The sequence below is a fragment of the Spea bombifrons genome, chromosome 2 (genome assembly GCF_027358695.1).
Source record: "Spea bombifrons isolate aSpeBom1 chromosome 2, aSpeBom1.2.pri, whole genome shotgun sequence".
In the NCBI taxonomy this organism is placed as follows: Eukaryota; Metazoa; Chordata; class Amphibia; order Anura; family Pelobatidae; genus Spea; species Spea bombifrons.
The window spans coordinates 62,075,624-62,098,402 of NC_071088.1; the positions used below are offsets into that span (position 1 = coordinate 62,075,624).

At 39.7% G+C, this 22,779-nt stretch overlaps 2 protein-coding genes across 3 annotated transcripts; one reads left to right on the forward strand and one right to left on the reverse strand.

Annotated features, from left to right (window-relative positions):
• Nucleotides 1-3,565: 3,565 nt before the first annotated feature.
• On the forward strand, nt 3,566-8,405 carry UBXN11 (UBX domain protein 11). Of its 2 annotated transcripts, none has more exons than XM_053457143.1 (14): nt 3,566-3,785; nt 3,898-3,938; nt 4,777-4,933; nt 5,066-5,166; nt 5,258-5,315; nt 5,396-5,469; nt 5,550-5,637; nt 6,339-6,553; nt 6,643-6,720; nt 6,845-6,962; nt 7,067-7,170; nt 7,263-7,333; nt 7,758-7,886; nt 8,159-8,405. In XM_053457143.1, exons 3-14 carry the CDS (start codon nt 4,882-4,884, stop codon nt 8,340-8,342), a joined length of 1,272 nt encoding a protein of 423 aa, XP_053313118.1. In that variant the 5' UTR covers nt 3,566-3,785; nt 3,898-3,938; nt 4,777-4,881; the 3' UTR covers nt 8,343-8,405. The 2 variants fall into 2 exon arrangements, with proteins under 2 accessions (XP_053313118.1, XP_053313117.1); XM_053457142.1 differs by having other exon boundaries at nt 4,841-4,933.
• A 4,859-nt stretch (nt 8,406-13,264) lies between these two features.
• Nucleotides 13,265-19,355, reverse strand: SH3BGRL3 (SH3 domain binding glutamate rich protein like 3). Its single transcript, XM_053454535.1, has 3 exons — nt 19,253-19,355; nt 14,158-14,325; nt 13,265-13,706 (listed from the first exon to the last, which is right to left on the reverse strand). Exons 1-3 carry the CDS (start codon nt 19,295-19,297, stop codon nt 13,638-13,640), a joined length of 282 nt encoding a protein of 93 aa, XP_053310510.1. The 5' UTR covers nt 19,298-19,355; the 3' UTR covers nt 13,265-13,637.
• Nucleotides 19,356-22,779: the final 3,424 nt, after the last annotated feature.

The following is a 22,779-nucleotide window of genomic DNA, read 5'->3' on the forward strand; positions in this document are numbered from 1 at the left end:
TATGTTGTCCCTTCATAATGAAGCGTTAAAACCACTATCCTGCCAATGCTCCTTTTAGTGAATAAACAGTTACAAAGACCACATCATTACATTTAAAAACATACAGTATTTCCCCATGTATAAGACGCACCTTTTTTAGAAAAATTTGGGGTCTAAAAATCGGGTGTGTCTTATACAGTGGTGGTAGATTTTTATTTTTTTTTTTAACTAAAAAGGGGACCTGCTGCTTACCTGTTTTGCTAAGCAGCATCTCTTGATCCGCCGCGGCTGCACAGGAACCCAGTGGAGTCACGTGAATGCACATTGCATCACATGACTCAGTTCCTGTTCCTGCTCGAGCAAGGCATAGGGGAAACAGCGCCCCCCCACGGAAGTCTGTGAGCGGCAGCAGAATATCTGCAGTTCAGGTAAGGTGGGGGAGTAAATTAATGTATGTATGTATGTATGTATGTGTGTGTGTGTGTGTTAGCATGGCTCTGTGTGTAGGGGGCACAGGGAGGCTGAAAGTGATGTGCTTGTACTGGTTGCCTGAGCATGATAGGAGTGCGATTGCTAACAATTGCTAGCAGCTAACATCACACTCGTATCATGCCCAGGCAGCCAGTACAATAACTTTATGTAATATTTTGTTTAAAAAAAAATTCAGCCCCCGAAAATAAGGGTGCGTCTAATACAAGGGAGCATCTTGGGGTATGTAGTGGATTTTTTGGTAAATGTCCCATAGGCACCAATGACTTCCAGAAGACTTGTCACTGACCTTGATGTCCTTGTACAGACACCATGCCTATTCCTGGACAACAGTCATTGCAATATAGATCATATAAGAGAAATAATATGATGTATTTCCCAATCAACATTTACAATGCTTAAGCCCTTACAATTTTTTTTCATTTTGCTGATTTTTCCCCATACTAAATAATATGATATACAGCATAATTGAGATGAAGTGTGGAGAAACTGCTACTGCCCATGAAAATTAGGTACCAATAATACCGATATCAAAAGGGCAGAATTCAGTGACCGATCGGTAAAACATTTTATGTATAGAGGTAGAGGAGAATTTCCACTTTAAAACTTTTAATGAAATCTCTCCATTTTAAATTTTACAAACAGCTTTATGTTAAGTGTTTGTTCAAATGTTTTATAGTCTGAAACACAGGCTGTGAGACACCATGACAGTGATCAATAAAAGGCCTAGTAATTGGCACTTTTAAGCTCACCCATGCTGTTTAAACAGCAAGTAACGCCCCATCCTCATCTATAAAGATTTTTTTCAATATTGTTTGGCTTTTAAACTAAATACCATACCATTATGATTGTTGCATACATACCTATCATATTGGCACATTGTGTATGAATTAAAATTAACACTGTAAGATGTATTTAATGATCACACATTTTGTCAAAGATAACTTGTGTTATTTATATTTTGTGTAACCTCGTGTTAAATATGTTAGTATTTTATAACAATTACTAAAACCAGGCTTGTTATTGTGTTATCATACATGCTTATACCTTTTGAGGTTTTAGGTGTGTGGTGACAAAGGTGGAAGTTTTGTGTTGCATCCAGAGTAGATATCCTGGTCGGTAGAGCTACAAAGAGAACAACTATTTTGCTGGAGGATTCATTGAACATCGTGTATCCTGTGGATCAGAAGGTGGAGGGTGAAAAGCAGCCACTGCAATTTTCAGGCCTGGTGTTGCATCACTTTCAGATGCCAGGTCTGTGAGAATCTGGCTGGTAGAGCCCAAGAAGAAGATATTGTCAGGGCCTTTGCTAATAATATCAGAGTGGGAGCTGCTTTCCTTTGAGATACAGCTTTGGATTCTATTCTGTTGGTGGTGTCCAGAAGAGCCCTGTGGCTTAAGACACAGATAGCAGTTAATGTTTGCAAGAGCCATTTGGAAAGAGCTTGAGTTGAGAGACGCTTCTGTTTTTGGGACCAAAGGTACCTAAAGAGTTTAAAGTACAGGACAAGCCTTGCACCTCTAGCTTTAATTTCTCATAGGCAGAGGCAGGAATGTGCCCCAGAGTCAGCACAAATCTGCCAACCAGAAGGACTGGTGCCACGCAGATTCTGTATGATTAGGAGTGGGGTGTTTCCTGCAGGACTAGATACTTGCCCTCTTGGTATGGATGGGCTCTGAATGTTATCTTTGGAGGGTAGGGTACAGTATGAAGCTCACCAGTACTGCCCAGAACATGTTCTGGCAGAGGACTACAGAAGTCTAGATTTTGATCCCACTGCAACCACCTCATTTTTTTAGTACATATCAGTTGGGTGGCTATATTAAAATGTAAATATATATAGCAAAATATAAATCATATTTTAACTGGCCCCTGTTGATTAGCAGGGAAAAGATTGCAAATGAAATATATACAGAATATACAGAGTATATCCTTGTCACTGGCACAAGAAAGGGAAAAGAGGTAAATCTGCATTGAAATACAAGTTAACCCCAAGTTTCAGCCGATCTATATGAAAATGAAAATCTGAGTAACGTCACTGACTATTTGACAAATTAAGTACCGTAAGATCTAGCCTGTCAATGAACCACCCTAGCAGATTGAAGTAAGCAGGAACAATATCCCCAATCTGAGGAGTGTCTGGTTGACAGGTTACTATGAACACATTTGGCATAGGTTCCATGCAGGAACTAGCAAGGTCATGACAGTAGTATGATCACCAACACTCTACATGCATTCTGCAAATGCTTCATCCACCAGATTTATGCACATAATCAGTATGAAACACTTGAAAGTGTCATTTACTTGCACAAACTTAAGATTTCCACTAATTTATTAGTTACTAGAGTACATGGCTATCAGTAAAATGACAAGAACTTTTTTCTCTGTCTTTTCTTTTTCTAATCCTTTTTCTCTACCATTTTTTTCTCTCTCCCTCCCTTGCTCTCCCTTTCTTTCTCTCTTCCTTTGTCTCTCCCTCTTTCGCTTATTCTTTCACTTCCCTCTCTTTCATCTGACTCGTGTTTCTTTTTTTCCAATACCAAATACTTAAATACTTCTTTTGCAATTTCCCTCTCTCTCAACCCACTTTTTCTCACTCTAATATCAGAGAACATAATACATTATTAGGGGCGTTGTGAGTAACTAAGACTGCTAACCATCCAAAGAAAATTTATTCAACCAAAAGATGCCTTGGCAACTACACACTGGTTGGATCGATAGCAACTACTTAAACCTTTTGGGATATTTGCCTAATATTTCTACCAAGCGTGCACATATAGTGAGATTTAACAAAAAAGCTCACTGGGAACATCATTTTTATTAAACTCACATTCAGTCTACCCCTAGCCCCGTCATACTGGCCTGTAAGACGGACTGACATGTCATGGCATTGAAAGGGAAAAGTGCTCTTAGTTGTCCTGCATATTGATTCAAATAGAAACGCTCTGCAGAGCAGACTGCTTCGAGAACAATTTTGTTAAAATGGTAGTTTGTCATATGTGGTGTGGGACACAACGTACGTGTTGTTTTCTTTTGCCCGTTTGCAGTTACATCGAAAGCAGGAAGTGGCTGTTGCCTGGTTACCGAATCAAACAATATGGCGGCGCATTTACTATAGCATGAGCGGGCCTTTGGTTACTTTGGGGCGACCCCGGAGGGCGGGATTGTCCCCAGTTTACAGTAGGCAACGCGAACCGGAGAGTGAAACGTCGTTAAGGGCCCCGTTACCGGATCCGGGGGGACAACGTGATGAAATGTCGGACAGTGAAAAATCTAACGGGCAGAAGATTCCTGCTAATGACGTGCCCAGAATAGGGTAAGTTTTTTTTTAATCTCACCATTTCAAAGAACACTTCTGAAGAAGATCCTAATAATTTGCAAGTTTATTTGAACGCAGCTTGTTAGTAACCACCTTATTTTCCTTTCAGAAGGAGAGCAGCACCGTTTAAAGAGCCAGTAGGTTACACAGGTGAGTGTCAGGTCACCATTGTTTTCCTGATGTGTTACATGTACCTCACGCATAGGACTGATGTAAGCATTTGCCATGCATGGCAAATGCCCAGTGAGCCAGGAAGATAACACGCAATTACTTTTTCATTTGTGTGCCATAGTTTATTCCGGGACAGGTTTAGCAGAAAATTGATTTAACTTAAGTAACCTGTCTTATGAAGAATCCCTGTTCGGGGATTCCCTGTTCAAGTAAGCTTAAGTTTCTGTATCCATTAGTTACAGTGAGCAGCACTGCTGAAAAATCTCTAGAAGAAGCTAGAACTTCATATTTTCTGTAGATTATGGCATCTGAAACCTCTACCTACGTTCAATTAACCATATTTATTTCCAACTTGATTATATAACGATACTTAATTTCACAATTTAAATAAAAAGGAATATATTGTAGCATAGTGTCAGTCAATGAGAACATTCCATAAGGACAAATACCACTAAATACAGTGTGTGATACAGTAATGAAGTTTATTGGTGATTTTCTGTATATATATATATACATATACACACATACATACACACACCGTATGTATATATATATATATATATATATATATATATATATATATATATATATATATATATATATATATATATATATATATATATACACATACGGTGTGTGTGTATATATATATATATATATATATATATATTCTAAACCAGCATTTTGGGGTTCTCTGCTACCATATCTTAGAACAAAGAATGGAAATAATAAATACTCTCATTATTATAACGGAAACTAAATATAACTCACATTTGGTTATTTGCCATTTCCAGTGTGCTATTTCTGGCTATTGCAGATTTACAAATATTGTCACAGAAGGAATTATTTTCCTTACGTTTCTTTTTCATGTTGGTCACCAGAAGAAGAGTTGCTCTTGCTGGGAATATTGCCAAACCATCCCATGAAACATCAAGACAATGGAAGCTCTGCAATGGTCAAAAGAAGTGTTCACGGTAACCATATCACCTTATATACTTGCTGTAGTAAAAATGCTTTATGGTGATGGTGGTTATCTTATTAAAGCCCCGTAACATCATATTCTTTCAATAAATAGTATTATGTTCATTAGTGTCTTATTTTTGCAGATTCGGTCCCCAGTGATTTTGATTTGCTAAGAACAACAATGAAGAGGGTCAGTGAGCTGGAGAGGTGCATGCGGGCACAAGAGAAGGATATACAGCAGAAGGTAAACCCTAATATTGAGGATGTTGCTTTTTTCTTCTACTCCGTCATCTCATTGAAGAACTTCATTAATACATTACTTCCAATTACCACAGGATCAGCATATTGCCAACTTAGAACAGAAGATCAAGAGACTGCAAAGACACAGGACAGGTGAGACATGATGAAAATGTATGTGGCGCCATCACCTGAAGGCAAAAACACAATCAATCGTGATCCCTTTTTTCCTGCAGAAAGCCCTACACAGCTTACACAAGAGCTAGAAATGAAATGCCAAAAGCTGCAGAAAAGGGTGTATGAGATGGAGGTCAGTACGATTTAGCAAGTGTGACATAAATGCTCACGATACAAAAGGGATGTTCATTTGTTTTATTTTTCTCTCCAAAGCGATTTCTTGGTGATTATGGCCTTGTTTGGATTGGAGATGATGATTCCCCTAATAGATCTGTGCAGACCACCAAGACATGGAACCCAGGTGACTACAATACTCAATTTCCCATTCAACAGCAGTTTGGAATGTCCAATAAATGCCTCTGCTCTGCCAAGGTTTTACAATATACTCCAACAATGAACATTGTTTCATGTGTCATCCTGCATGTCTTTTTTGTTTCTGGACCTAAATGACTACCTTTTGTTATCACTACTGTATATCATTGCATTAAACATGCAAAATTCAGCATATAAAGGCTTTCTCTCAAAAAGATAACATTGAATGGATTAAAAACTTAAGGCATTAAGATGAGGATAATTATATATGTGCCTTTTTATATTATCCTTTAAAATAATTGCATACCTAACTAAAAGACATCTATAAAAATAAATGCTAGTGCATGGGTGGTGCGGTGATAAAAAAAAAAAAAAAAAAAAGAGTGAAAAGGAGATGTAATATGGATGATGGCGTTTTTTTTATCTTCCTCATTGATAAGTTTATCAGCTTGGGAAATGAAAGGGATAAACATCATGTATACATAATAAGGGATTGGGTAACATAACTCACAGTATATTTTTGCGGATGATTTTTAGCAAGTGACCTTCCCTTTTGCTTATCTTGTGTATTTTAATTTAACACTTACAATGAATAAATGTGTTATGTAGTGCTATGTACAAATATTTTAGAGAATCCTAATTTGTGATAACTAGAAGCATACCCATACGCCTTTTGTAATTTGTTTTTAGGGCACGCTTTAGCTACCTATGAACCAGATTTTGACCTGATCATTCAGAACCTGAGGGACTTGAACATTCTTGGGGGTGAGGGAGAATGTCATATTGAGTACAGGGAAGGAGGAGCTCGTCTGAGATCCCCAGAACCAGTTCCACTTACACTGTATAAGAATGGAATTATTATGTTCAAAGGACCCTTTCGATCCTATCGTGAGACCACCACACAGGTAAAGGGTGAAGGGAAAAAGAAAGGACTTGGTGAACTGGTGTGGTCCAGTAATGCAACAGGGTATTCATAATCTGGTCTGTATTCCAGCAATGCCTTAAGGATATAATGGATGGATATTTTCCATCTGAGCTACAACAACGCTTTCCAGATGGAGTCCCCTTTCAGGTAAGTTTTCCACTTACAAACACCAGGGTTGTTTTTTGTCTATCATTGGTTGATATATTTTGCAGCCCTGCTTTTGAATTATGCCTAAACTGATAAATTGTTCTAAAATGCTATCCTTTTGCAGGTTACAGACAAACGCAATGTAGTGTTCCGGGAGCGCAGTTTTTGGGATGAATTTTCTGAACCTGGTCAGATAGTTGGGAGTAAAAATTCTGGTGTACAGGAGACCAATAAGTTACCAGGTAAGAGCATGTCTGCTGGTGAAGGTAGTTGCTGCTATAGATGAGAATCAGAGTGTTCCACAGTTGGGTTCCACTGGCACAATTTTGTAACTGTCTGTATTTAGGCCAACAGCTTTCTTTGGATCGGTTCTTGAGCAAACTTCCCAAAGCTGTGGTACGCGAGGGTCAGGTTTTGGATATCCGTGGTCCAATTGAAGAACTCTTGCAGGTTTGTAATAAACACTGGTTACGGATTTTCAATTGTAGTTACACCTCTGATGTATTATACTTCTAATGCTTGCATGTTCTGTGCTTTTACAGACATCAGGAACAAGAAATAAGTTAAAAGAAATCATGTTAGATTCCCCCCTTGTGGGAGCAGAGGAGAAAGGGTAAGTCTCACAACACTTTATTTTTGGGACAGCCTATTCCCGTTATTTTTAACATAGCATTGTATGAAGATGTTTTGTGTATTTAGAATACAGACTTCTAAATAATGGTGGCTTTTGCTTTACTTTGGTTAAAAAAGCACAGGTAGCTTTTAAATAAATGCAAACTGATGCAGCTTCTAGTTGGAGCATTGTCCAACTATTCCAGTAATAAACTGTAAACGGAACTCCGATCCGAAAGCATAAACCACATATTCTTCTTGATAGTGTCCAAACAACCTTTTTTTCCCCAGTGTAAAAAAAACTTTTACTTGATTCCCTACCATTGAAAAACCATAATCATAAACAAAATTGTTTCTGTAATAAAATTATTTGTAATACAGAGTCTTCAAAGGTTTGGGGTTTTTTTTTAAATTATTTTTAACAGGTGCAAGGGAAGTCCTTTGGCAGTCTGTACACTGAGGATCAAATCTGAAAATGGAGAACACACATATGTAGTGCGAATGCTACCTTCAGAGACTCTTGGAGATCTGCGCACCTACTTATCTCACTGCAGGTTGGTTAATCATCTTTGAATATTAAAAAATACAAAAGTAGAAGAAAATGTTTCTACAAATATGATACAAATGCTAGATAATAAATCTATCAAAAGCTGTTAAAACCAATTATATACCCTCATGCCTGTAGGGTGGAGAGGTGGAAGTAGAGTAGCTTTAACAATTTTATTTTCCTTTAAGAATCTTCATTACTGTGTTTATTAACGACTACAGAATGTGAATCGATGGTCAATCACTGAGATAACCACTTGTTCTCTCACTCCTTTTGCAGGACTTCCCAGACTTCCTCCTATGACGTTATCAGACGTTTTCCGCACTGTGTTTACACAGACAACTCTTGTACCCTACAAGAACTTGGACTTGTCCCCAATGCATTTCTGCTGCTGAGAGCAAGAAGTTTTGTAGCACCTGGAGCACAAGAAACTAAATCAACAAATGCATACACCCAAGCTTAACGGTATCAGGCTATCATCAAGAAGGAATCACTTTCATTTTAGAATAAAATGCTTTCTCTAGAAGTTAATGCTTTTGTAATTTTAATCATTTTTTGTATACCTAGGATAATTTCAAATCTTTTACAAATAATGGTTTAATGTTTGAGCGGTTTTTGAACAGACACCAGCTTTTGGCAATGTTCCTGAGAAATCTTAGCCCATTCCTCATAAGCTTCCAGTTCAGTAATATTCTTGGGTTTGCGTGCTTATGCGGTTCAAGTCAGGCGACTGTGATGGCCACCGTAGAATCTTCCGGGACTTCTTCTGCAATTAAGCCTTGGTGGCCATGCCCACCCCCACACATCATACTGTGCCCTCCCAAATTTTTTCCCAATCACAATTTTTTTTTTTTTAGCGCAGCCGGAGGAGAGAAAGAGAGGCGCTCAGGAATACGTTTTCAGCAACCGTTCGGCACCTCTCACTCTCCTCTGCAAGGCTTCTGGCTCGGTCGTGGTACCGGCATTTCATGCTGAGCGCCGGAATATGACGTCCTATTCTGGCGCTTAGCAGTGATGCAGCACGCACCGCAGCAGAGCAGGGAGATAGAGGCCTTGTGATCCCACCACAGGACTTCTACAAGGTAAGTGAACTTCAAAGGGGGGGGGAGAGGGTAGATAGTGAGGAGGGTTAGATAGGGGAGAAGGGAGTGAGGAGGGGTAGATAGGGCAGAAGGGATTGACATAGGGCAGAAGGGAGTGATAGGGCCTGTCTCCGTTTTGCCCTCCTCCTGGTTCTGCTCCCATGCTATGATTGACGACGCAAGTAACTGGTATTGGTGAGTACTTGACAAAAGTATAGGTACTTGTACTCGGTCTCAAAAAATGGTATCGGTGCATCCCTACTTTGAACTGTGCTTCCAACGTTGTCTCTGAGAACATTCAGTGCCTTCGCTATCCTGTTCCTTGTTTGTGAAAGGTGATGATCTCTTAACTTTTTGGACCATTATTTTGCCAATTTTCTGACATGCAATTCAATTTGACACTAACAAACCCCTTGGCAGTTCGGGTATTTCATATGTTCCAGCTCAAAACACAAGTGGTGCAACTAATGAAGCCCTTGATTAGTTGCATCAGGTGTGCTTGAGACATCTGGTTTGCATATTTGTGATGTTGTGAGAGATTCTGTTCAGGGGGTTGAATAGTTTTGAGACTGGGGGAGGCATTATAAGTTGCATTTTCAGCTGAATTTGGGAAAACCACTCGAAGCATTCATTGGGTTGTGCTATTTCAATCACTTTTGTTCGATTTGTTCATTGCAAACAGCTGAAAGTCTGTAAATTTTGACAATAAACCTGATTTACAATCGGGGTTGAATAATTTTGATTGCAACTGTACGTGTATTATGTGTATGCCCACCATTTTCCACCTGGGGAACCTGCTTTTGAGATCTAGAACTTGTGTCACCCTTATAATTGTGGCTTGATGTGTGTGTGTGTATATATATATATATATGTGTATATATATGTGTATATATATATATGTATATATATATATGTATATATATATATGTATATATATATATGTATATATAATGTGTGTGATGGCAAATGTTTTTATGCCTGGGCGCTGTGTAGAAAATGAATGTGTAGAAAAACAACATGCGTGCACACACAAGCAAATACTCTTTCACTCATACACACTTACATCATTCAGCTTGGCAGGTATTTATTTTGGCAAGAAATATGTGTAGAGAGAAAGATATATACATGAAGCAATGTGAAGATTAATCTGCATCATGTTTTACCTAAACAATCTAAATATGTATGCACATTGCATATTTAAACAGGATTTGTGCAATGATTTGTGCAATGTTGCTTCTAAGATGGAACCCATGACTTGCTGCCCTTTTCTTCCTTAAGGTATGAGAAAAGAAATGTTGAACATAATGCAGATTATTTTCGCATTCATTTTATAATAAGCATATGTACAGTGGAAGTTTACACACCCCTGTTAAAATGCCAGGTTCTTGTGATGTCATAACTTTTTCCACCTTTAATGTGAACAATTCAATTGCAAAACAAACTGAAATCTTTGAGGGGAAAAAATTAATAATTAATAACCAATAACCTGGTTGCATAGGTGTGCACACCCTTAAACTAAAACTTTGTTGAAGCACCTTTTGATTTTATTACAGCAATCCATCTTTTTGGGTAGGAGTCTGTAAGCTCGTTTGAGCAGGGCCCTCCTTACCTGTTGTCTCTTTAGTCAATTTATTATGTTACATACTACTTGTTATGTCCTGTCTACCCATTGTACAGCGCTATGGAATTTCATGGCGCTATATAAAACAATAAGTAATAATAATATTAGCATGGGACATATTGACATGGCAATATTTGCCCACTCTTTGCAAAAGCGCTCCAAATCTATCGGCTTGCAAGGACATCTCCTGTGCACAGCCCTCTTCAGATCACCCCACAGATGTTCAATTGGATTCAGGTCTTGGCGGTGGCTGGGCCATTCCAAAACGCTAATCTTCTTCTGGTGAAGCCCTGCTTTTGTGGATTTGGATGTGTGCTTTGGGTCGTTGTCGTGCTGAAATGTGAACCTTGTCTTTAGCCTTCTAGCGGACGTCTGAAGGTTTTGCACCAAAATTGCCTGGTATTTGGAACTGTTCATAATTCCCTCTACCCTAAGGCCCCAAAGCATAATTCTGCCACCACCATGCTTCACTGTGGGTATGGTGTTTTTTGTGTGATGTGCAGTGTTGTTTTTGCACCAAACGTACCTTTTGGAATTATGGCCAAAAAGTTCAACCTTGGTTTCATCAGACCATAACACATTTTCCTACGTGTTTTTTTGCATACTTCAGCCGTCTTGCCACCCTACCCCATAGCCCATTCATATGAAGAATACAGGATATTGTTGTCACATGTAGCTCACAGCCCGTACTCACAGCCAGAAATTCCTGCAGTTCCTTTAATGTGGCAGTAGGCCTCTTGTAAGCCTCCCTGACCATTTTTTTTTTCTCGTCTTTTCATCAATTTTGGAGGGACGTCCAGTTCTTGGTAACGTCTCTGCTGTGCCATATTTTCACCACTTGATAACTGTCTTCACTGTGTTGTATGGTGTATCTAATGCTTTGGAAATTCTTTTCCTGACTGATATCTTTCAACAATGAGATCCCTCTGATGCTTTGGAAGCTCTCTGCAGAACATGGCTTTTGCTTTGAGATGAAACTAAGCAAATGTCAGGTAAATTATACTAGAACAACTTCATTTGTGATTAATCAGGCACTTTAAATGATGGCAGGTGTGTAATGACTTCTATGTAGCATGAGTTTGAATGCGATTGTTTAACACAGCCACGGCCCGTTATAAGAGGGTATGCACATTTATGCAACCAGGTTACTGCGAGTTTTTTCTTTTCCCCTCAAAAATTTCAGTTTGTTTTGCAATTGAAGTGTTTACCTTATGGGTCACATTAAAGGTGGGAAAAGTTCTGACATGATTTATCTTTGTCTCATTCTTTAAAATCACAAGAACCTGGCATTTTAACAGAGGTGGATAGACTTTTTATATCCACTGTATCTCTGTGCTATCGACCTACAATTCACGCGCACATTTTCTTTGACGTAAACGAAGGCAGTGAGAGCTGCCCATGCATGACATTGGTGCGCCATCCAGCGCCAGCCCAAGACACTGTGCTGCCTGGATTCAAGGATAAAATGCATCTTCCTCACTCAAAGTCACGCAAATAAATTAAATCAAACAGTCTGATTAACAGTTTCCTCACCATAAATGTTATTTATGAAAAAAGTAAATGATTAATATTTACTTTTAATTGTAATAAATTTCATTATATGTGGGTCTATTTACTTTATTATTAAGTGTGGTGAACGCACTACTGCAAAATAATTTTTAATTCTAACGTTTATTGAAAATATTAAAAAAAATGGGTAATAAAAATTGAAAACGTGAATCAAACATGCTCTTTGGGAAACGTGAATAAACTCATCTCTCCCCCCTTTTCTTTATCTCTTCCTCTCTCTTTCTTTATTTCTTCCCTTCCCCATCTCTTACCATTCTTATTTCCTATGTGGAACTCTGTGATGTTTGTTACTACAGACCAGTTTTAGTGCTCCATCCCAGTGCAAGCAGTTTCAGTGCTGAGTGCCAGGATATGACATCATATATAAACAGACCTTTTTTTGGGGGGAAAAGGGTAGTTAGAGGGAGATCCATGATCTAACCGTCCCTGCTGCTCCAGCGATGAGCAATTCAACCTGCCTTTGGAGAGAGCTCCCAGTGGGTGGCTGACGTCACAAATTGCGTCAGTGTACAGACACCTTGCCTGCCCTAGGTCCCATGGACCAACCAGGTTCCTTGTAAGAGCAGGCTCTGGCACCAAACCTTAATGCAGACAATAGTTGATTTAAAAAAATAATTATGCTCCCCTGAGTTTCCCTCCCCAGTACACTAAAAATGAAAAGGGGGCCATAACTTATGGAGATGATTAATCATGTATTTTCTGCGTTCAGGAAAAAGCTCTCTCGGGTAAACATAAAATGGGTTTTACTTACAGAAAATAAAGTATGTATGTATGTGTATATATATATATATATATATAAAAACACACAATGATCTGTAAGCACTACTAGAATGATACATTCCACAAAGGACATATCTCATTTAATATTTGGAATGCCCGTCTTTGTTGAAACTCAACCAAATGGGTGACACAAATTAGCTTTTCAGTCTGTTCAGTAGTGGCCCTACCAACACCACTCTGCAACACTGGATTTCTCATAGCCTCATTTTCAGCACCTCTTGACATCACCTGCTTAAAAATGACCCTATTAACCACCATGCAGTTCCTCGTCAATTCATTCCTACTTTTCTTACTGCTGCCATTCTATTTAACTCACAAGGTTTGGGGCGGAGCCCATGTGAAAAGCAGATTTATTGATCACTTTGGAAGACTTCTTACTTCCTCTTTGGCAAAAAACACATGGAATAAATTCACAGATATATAAAGAAAATGTTGGTTGAAAATCCCTTGATTTCCAACAGAGAAGGAAATGTATAACATCATAATAAAAGGTTTTCCTTGCTTCCAGTATCCCAGGAATAAATGAAAAGCAATACAATTTCTAGGAATGCGATTTCTGGAATGGATGATAAATTATGGAATGCTACAAGCAAATTAAGAAGAAAAAGTATGTTCTGGTAAAGAAACAGTAAGAAGTCTATGTCTTTATGAAGGAATGAATGGCGACGGAAGTGTCAAAGCTGGGTCAGTGAACGCGTACATGATTCTAAGCCTTAAGTTTCAGGAACTGGTCCACGATCTCCTCTTCTGCAGCAGCTGCAAGCAGTTCATAGCCCTGGAGGAAAGGGGTAGGAAGGGTGAGAGACAATGGAAAATATAGCACAATATGTATGAAATTTTTGTAAAATATGAGTTATCGTTAATGAGGACAAAAACATTTGACTGAAAACAGTTAACTTGCTGCTGCAAACTCAATTTACATTTATACACTCAGTAAGAACAAAACATAAGCTGTTGCAACGAATACAAGGTAAGGCCATACAAAATAGGAGGCAATATTTAAATTTCTGCATTCATCTGTGACTGGTTGCGAATAATGGACCCCTAGGTTCAAGATGTTAAAGACAACCAATTGCGATAATCTCTCTCTGTGTAATAGACTCCAGACTGAAGCTGAATGGTGGAGGGGTAGCTAAACATTCCTTAACTTCTCTATTATTGGGGGGAACATACCTTTTTTTTCTTGAACAACAGATACAACAGTTTTATTTTACAAACTTGCTTACCCCACAGTACTCATCCCCATTGAAAATCTGAGGTGGACATGCTTTGGGGTCCCCAGCCTTGTCCCGCATTTCTTCGCGTAACTTGTTGTCCACGGAGATATCCACTGTCTCGTATACAATGCTCTTACTGTCCAAGATCCTCATCACCTCACACTGCTGGGATTTTATCTAAGATTTGAAAGTAGCATTGGAGGAAGTTACTTGAAATAGAGGTGTCACAAATGTATCAGAATCTTGCATTAAACCCCCATAGCTATGCCAATTCTTTTCAGGAATCCATAAAGCAAACTATTTTGCCTAGTTTTTGAACAATTAAATTTTCTTGGTGCATACTACCTCAAGTAGTAAGGAATCTATGATTATGTACCCATTTTGCCGCCACTTGCTAGTCTATTATACAGACTGGATATGCCTGAAGTAGCTCTGTAAATAGTTACTCCAAGAAATAAGGTAAGGATGGATAGTCGTATTTTACATCAATGGAAGAAAACACATTAAAGTCAATAAGACATTGTTTTTTTAATATATTTCAAATTTTAATTATTGACATGCCTGCTTCTCCTACATCTTATCTTGTTCAAATGAGTTGAGAGGTGATGCAGACAACAAGTGCCATATTTAAATTTGCAAGAACTGTCAGATACCAGTGGAAGTGATTGTGTTGACTGCATTAGGACTTTTCCACAGTGGCCTTTCTAACTACACTACAATGCATCTTTAGAAAGATGTTCCTCATTGGACCTACTGTTTATAGCAACATCAAAATAGCAAAGTCTGGGTTGCATACCAATAGCAGGCTAAGACATGACAGCACGCGAGACACCTATATAGAAAGTGCTATAGAAAGTAGATTTAATTATGCCTAGTTTTATGGAGGTTTTGAAACCACAAACTCTGAATCTGCAGACTGGATAACAGATGCCAACCATAGCATAAAGCTGTGGCATTAGGGTTTAACCGCACTCCTGGTAAATGCAGCCCATGCTGTGAGCAAGTGATATGCACTTGCTCACATAATAAATGGGGAACCGGCTGTCTGAAAAGACCAGTGACATATTTTCACATTATAGTGTGAATATAATGCCCAATACAGATTACTTTTCCCTGCTTGGCAATAGGGAAGGAGTGGGAGCTACATCATAATAGGAAAGTGCTCCAACGCTCAGATCACCCTTAGAAAGTTCTACTTGTATGGACACCTGTGAGTGTGCTCTGCTCATGCCTTATTTGCAAGAGGAGAAGAGCCAGAGCACTGCTGGACAGTAAGCACTGTAAGCAATGAAAGAATCAGCTTCATTATTTCAAACTTTGTCAAAGCGAATATACATTTTGTTAATACTGATATTAATTTTACTTAAAAATGTCACTGTTCTCTGCCTCTCTCATTCTAAATGTGAACTATAGAGAGAGACAGAATAGTAGAAAAGTGTTTTAAACCAAGGTTTTAAAAAAGACCCTAAGTAATTCATTTTTAAAATACTTTTAAGTATATATTGCATAGTTAGTGCGGCGGGGGTTAGTCAGTGGAGAATAAGTAAGATAAGGATAACAAAGTGAGCACTATGAACGTGTTTATCTTAGGGGAATGGTCGCATTCAGGGCTGGACTGTGCCACCGTGGGATCGATTCGGGCTGATGGGGACGCTTTAAAGTGCAGTGTTTGGGTGTGGCAGACCTGTCCTGGCGTGTGTGCGTGTTTGGGTGGCGGGTGTGACAAAGCCTGTCCTGGTGTGTGTGTTTGGGTGTCGGTGTGGCAGAGCCTGTCCTGGTGTGTGTGCGTATTTGGGTGGCGGGTGTGGCAGAGCCTGTGCTGGTGTGTGTGTTTGTGTGGCAGAGCCTGTCCTGGTGTGTGTGTGTTTGGGTGGTGGGTGTGGCAGAGCCTGTCCTGGTGTGCGTGTGTGTTTGTGTGTCGCTGTGGCAGAGCCTGTCCTGGTGTGTGTGTGTTTGTGTGTCACTGTGGCACAGCCTGTCCTGGTGTGTGTGTGTGTTTGGGTGTCGCTGTGGCAGAGCCTGTCCTGGCGTGTGTTTGGGTGTCGCTGTGGCAGAGCCTGTCCTGGCGTGTGTTTGGGTGGTAGGTGTGGCAGAGCCTGTCCTGGTGTGTGTGTTTGGGTGGTAGGTGGCAGTGCCTGTCCTGGTGTGTGTGTTTGGGTGGTAGGTGTGGCAGTGCCTGTCCTGGTGTGTGTGTTTGGGTGGCAGGTGTGGCAGAGCCTGTCCTGGTGTGTGTGTGTGTGTGTTTGGGTGGCGGGTGTGGCAGAGCCTGTCCTGGTGTGTGTTTGGGTGTCGGTGTGGCAGAGCCTGTCCTGGTGTGTGTGTGTTTGGGTGGTAGGTGTGGCAGTGCCTGTCCTTGTGTGTTTGGGTGGTAGGTGTGGCAGTGCCTGTCCTGGTGTGTGTGTGTTTGGGTGGTAAGTGTGGCAGTACCTGTCCTGGTGTGTGTGTGTGTTTGATTGTCGGTGTGGCAAAGCCTACCCTGGTGTGTGTATGTGTCAGTGTGGCAGAGCCCGTCCTGGTGAAGGGGCACTTTTACTCACATGTATCCAAAACTACAGGGCATCAATTTACACGTGGTAAGCACCAACAGGAACAGCTGGGAAATGCTTCCCTCAAAAACTGGCTTTGTCCCTACTCAGAAGATGTTGACTCCTGGGAACAATATATGAAACTGCAAAAATATATTACTAATGTCCTCAACAAAAATTAATGGAGTGTAGCAAACATCTGTCCAAAAAATGCTCCTAGAAGTCATTAAAAAACCCTGCATTGAGGCCTCTTCTATCTCCACATTTCTGAAAACTAGTTACCGTATTTGCTCGATTATAAGACGACCCCCCAAAATCTGAATATTAATTTAGGAAAAAAGAAAAAAGATATAAGACGACTCTATAGGAAAAAAGTTTTACCGGTAAATGTTAATTCATGTAAACTATTTTTTTCAATAAAAGCTATGAAAAATATTTTGTTTTTATTTCCTTTTATTTTCCAACCTGCCCCCCCTGTTATGCACATCTGCCCCCAGACTTGCCACTCTGCCCCAGAAATGCCTTATATCCCCTATATGCCACTGTGCCCCATGATATGCCTTTTGACCCTCTATATGCCACTGTGCCCCATGATATGCCTTTTGACCTCCTATGTGCCACTCTGCCTCCAGAAATGCCTTATACCCCTATATGCCACTCTGGTATTTAGGGGGTTAAAAGGCATATTATGAGGCAGAGTGGCACATAGGGAGGTATAAGGCATTTCTGGAGGCAGAGTGGCATATAGAGGGTTAAAAAGCATTTCTGGAGGCAGAGTGTCATTAAGGGGGTTAAAAGGCATTTCATAGAGCACTCTGCCTACAGAAATGCCATATGGCCCCCATTTAACACCCCCCCCAAAAAAAATAAACAAAAAAAAAACTTACCGGTGCTTCTGACTCCCGGGCAGCAGGTAGACATCTACGCGATTCGCGTAGGCAACTTCCGCTGGAGCCGGAAGGAGGTGTGGTTAGCAGGGGGGTTGCCTGCGTCCATCGTGCATACACCCTCCGACTGTCAGACAGCAGAGTTCCCCGCACCAGGTGGGGGGACAGGAGGATCCAGGACCCCTGCAGCGCTGCAGGGGATCTGGATCTTAGTCAGACCTATTTGAGGTCTGATTATAAGAGCAAATACGGTAATTAGATTTCAAAACGGTTCAAAAAGATACCGTACCATAGTGTTTGCTTGTAAATACATTATATACATGAAAGTTACATTAATGCAAACACAAGTGGGGTTCTTACTTATGCATCACATACCTTTTTCCTATTCCTAATTTGCTAGACCCAGAAACAAGAACGATGGCTCCAAAGGGAAGGGTTATTGAAACAACCCTAATGCAGCTGGCTGTAAAAATAATTTCCCTAAGGGATATGACTTTAGGATTTGCGTAGCCCTGATCTCCTGATCACAGCAGGGGATCCTACTAGGAGGCCCTTTGAGTGAGGGGATTCCCTCAGTGACATGCGTGATGACATCAACAGAAAGAGAATGCAAAGTTTGAGCATTAAAATCCCACTGAATGTGAGAGCATCCAAGTCCCCTGTGATAATTGCCAAGCCAGAGGTGGAGCTGAGTGTCATTAAGTATATCACGTGTAACAAGATACGCTCAGCCAGACACATATCCTGTACGGAAAATAGCTAGGGGTGGGCAAATGGCCAAATTCATATGGAGGGATACCCTCATACATTTGCAAGGGCAACATCACAAATATTTAAAGGGACCCCACAGCTATCATATATGCTTTAACATCCATATGATAGCTAGCGTGTCCCTTTAACCACCTATATATATCAGTAAATGTTAGGAGAAGGAAATCAAAAGCAAGTTAGTACATGATTTTAGAAATAAATGAGAAAACCTGACAAAAATTACAGAAGACGTTAGGGGGAGTTGGAGGTGTGCGCAGCTCACCTCTCTGAATAAACCCAAGTTATTTCACAATAGTTGGCACACAGCTAGGAAACACCCACAGAAAAGGGCATAGTTCCAACATTTAAAATAAAACTGTGCACAGGAAAGGTTCAGACAGGAAATATATATACAGACATATAAAACTGCAATCCAGGCATGCCATTTATATAAAAAAATGCCCTCTGTATTTACCTATGGTGTGTGTGTTGTGTGTGTGACTGTGTAAATCTTTCCACGCACGCACAAAAATGTTTGAACATACAGAAAAGCATAGCTTTACCAGGATGTCTATACAACCTTTGAAATAAAACAAACACACATGATTCGAACCAATAAAGCCAGGTAGCAAGTATATTAATTCATCTTCAGAAAAGGGAAAGAATACGAATAATTGATGTAAATAATAGAATATGTCAATGATGATCATACCAACACCCCCCTCCCCGCCATAAGCACTGTGTATGACTAAAGAGGGACAATCTGAAGACACATCTTCAATGTGACACTGCTCTGCATCAACTACAACATCCCAGTAGTAACGCGCAGTTACTTGCAAATGCCAGCCATTATGCGCCCTTTTTCTTTTTTTAGTTCTCGTTAAAGATATATTTAGGCACACATGTCTGCATTTACACAAATGCATCCTAAATGTAGCTCACCTCCCTGGACCCGGTCACCGAAGTGATGTACACCTTCACCACCATCCTGGACTCCAAGATTCTGGTGCGTGAAAGCTATTTCCGGCCTCTCCCATCATGTGACAGGGGTTTGTCCAATTACAATGCAATGTAAGGTACTGATTGTATTGACAACGCTCTACAGATCTCCGTATGCTATGCTTCACGGCCATTTTTCTTACGGGCGATATTCCGTTATATGTATGCAGGAGAAATACGTTTTTCTCTACCTTTAATTAGCAGCAGCAGAAGGCATGTATTTCACAAAAATAGGGCTTAAATAAGAAAAACTACTAAGAATTACTCTGCAGTATAATACAGCATCAATTTATATTGAGCGTATTCTTTAAAGATATTCTTTGGGGCACTTTTGGAACTACAGTTTCACTTAGAAAGTCAGTGTGTAAACTAGTGAGCTGTCTACTATTTACCCTTGTTAACTAACATACGTACTGGCACACATATTTACATACACACATTTAGACACATTTACACACTTACGCTAACACACACACACTTATGCTTACTCGTACACACACACATTTTGACACCCACTCCTGCTTACACATAATCTCTCACTGCTTTCCCGCTTTCCAAAGTTGTTCACAAAGGTGACAACCTGTACTGCTCCATTCCAGAAAAACGAGGCGCTTTGCGAACAGTTTTGGCCCGGGGCCACCTAGTCCATTTACGTTACTGGTAGCCTTCAAATGCAAATAAATAAAGTTGTACAAAGTGAAACACGATAAAGTGAAAAGATAGCTAATTTGAATAGATAACTTGTATATAAATGCATTGTGCATGGAAGTAGTGATTCTACAATAAAAAGACACTAGCCGTCATGCACACGATAACTGAGAGGTCCCTTTAAATGTGTTGTAGCACTCTTAGCTTAGTCCAATTTATTAAACAATCCCTTCAGACCGATAGTTTTCAGTACCCTAAAGATCCTATTTTGCCATTTTACCATATGTTGGTTTAATCAAGATACACCTTTTCCATGTTTGATGTACCCACTCAAATTAGAGTAGGTAGTAAAGGTAGAACTAGGGCAAAATTATTATTTTTTGCACTGCTCTCTTTGGGGAGCTCCCTTACATCTTACATGGATGTCACTGAAACTTTATTCCTACAGTATATTTTCTACAGCCCACAGGAAGATTCCAGTGATCAAGTTATCGTCAGCTATCTTCTCTGATGGACCATTTAACATTTGCTTTCATTGCTGTAGGCCATTGGTGGAGACAAAAAATATGAAGTGCCAAAATCAGACATTACAAAATTAGCATATACCTATTTTATGTTCTTACACTACTGTATTATACATGCTGTATTCAGAGGCGTATCTACTGAAAATAGCGCCTATGGCAAGCACTGAAATATATATTAGTCCCTGCTGCCGATAGCAGGTATAGATCAACACACAAACCCAGATCAATTGAAATTCACTTGTGATCTCAGCACTGAAGGAATATATACCCTCCCCCCCCTAAAGACGGCGTTTGAAAGCCGCTCACTGGCGCCCCTTTCAAATGGCGCCTATGGCATGAGCCATAGGTGCCATACCCTAGATACGCCTCTGGCCGTATTTGCACAAGGCAGAGTAAGGTCCACTCCTGCTGAAAAAGAAGACCTTCCCTCTTCATCCTTCACTATCTTCTGGACCAAAAATATATCTGCTGCTATTATCCAACAGGTCTGTCTATCTTTGCTCTGGGGAATGCTTGCACTGCTTGAGGTAGTGGTAGCACCAGCTGTGTTTGTGGTGGCATTGGTTTTATTCCATGCTTCGCAATAGAATAGCTTACAAGCAATCTTCACCCAGAAACCAACCAGCACATGACCCCTCTGTATGTACTTGGCAGTAACTAAAATATTACTTTACTTTGGTTTGCATGGTGGACAAGATTTTAACAGCACTAGAACAAGATTGACAGTATTGCCGCTGCTGTATGCAGCTTGTGGTATCTCTCAAAATGAAGGCTTCAGCCTGCTTGGGACTGGTATTCCAGGCTACTTTTTCATACACACCTGCCACCAGCTCTGCCCAACTTATGATTTTCTTTGGTTCGTGGTATGCAGGTACCTACACAAATATCTTGGTACAAAAAATGCGCTCTAGACTTTTGGGTTTTTCTCTCACTGTATACACCATAAATTATGTGCCACTAAATTAGAATGTATACAATTTTGAAAAACCCATTTTGTCACAGTTTAGACTTTTATTCTAAACATTAGGTAGCTTGGTGATGTTTTAAAGTTTTACAAGCTTTTCCCTTACTTTTCTTTGGGGAAAAAAAAAGATACTTTAATATCTAAAGAATGTGTATAGATTTGTGACACAAACATGCACATATATACATATACCCAGAGTCCTAGAACACTAGTTCATTTACTTTAAGAGTTCAATGCTTTTCGGCATTAAAACCAGACCACGTGTGTATTTATACAAATCGCACAATATACAGTTGTGATCAAAAGTTTAAATACCTTTGCAGGAATTTTGAAATGTTAGCATTGATTTTGAAAATATTACCAACCATGCAAAATAACTTATTTAAGGCTAGTGATCATATGAAGTCATTTAATGTCACATTGTTGTTTGGCTCTTTTTTTTTTTTTTTTAAATAACGATAACAGATATCACCCAAATGGCCTGGATCAAAAGTTTACATACACTTAAACGTTTGGCTTTGTTACAGATACACAAGGTGACACACACACACACATTAAAATGCTCTGCCTCCCTGATATGCCACTCTGCTCTGAAAAAAACCTTGTCCTATATTTGAGCAAATACAGTACTTCTCCATTTTGGCTTTATTTTTTAATAAAATTTGACACCATGTGATTTTCTCTCAGATAGGAGGGATACCGCTATATTACCAACCACAGCAATTTAACATATTGTATCACAATTTGGATAGAAACGGTTACGGTACAATGTTACGATGGATACTGTTTTGGTTGAACGGGTGCCACAGGGTGTTACCTAACTGAGTTACACATTGGTTGATTTTATAATTTCACTTTTTCTTTCGTCCCGTCGAGGGGATAATTCGGATCTTGACAACATACGTACCCGTTATGTATCTTAGGGAGTTAGTGTCCCAGTCGTACTAGTTTAATTAGGGTAGTGAATCCCTTTTCACAATTTAGTGTTTGCTCATACTAGGGATGAGCTGACTTCCATTACTACTCTATAGCATCTTATTGTATTCGATTTAGAATAAAGAGAGGTTAGCGGTCTTAACCCCACTCTTTATGTAGAGGGTCAGTGACCTTTTTTCTGTTGACTTAGTTCTGGGACAAGTAATTTTCCAGCACTCAGTCGTAAAATGCATAGGTAAAATTCTGCATATGCAAGGGGAACAGTTGAGATACAAGTCATAGGAAAAGGGGAGGGGTGATAAAAAAAAATAAAGCATTTTGGCCATTTAGAGATGCAGTGTTAAGGGCTCTAAGTCAGCATCAAGAGTTTAAATTTAATCCTGAAGGGTATAGGGAGC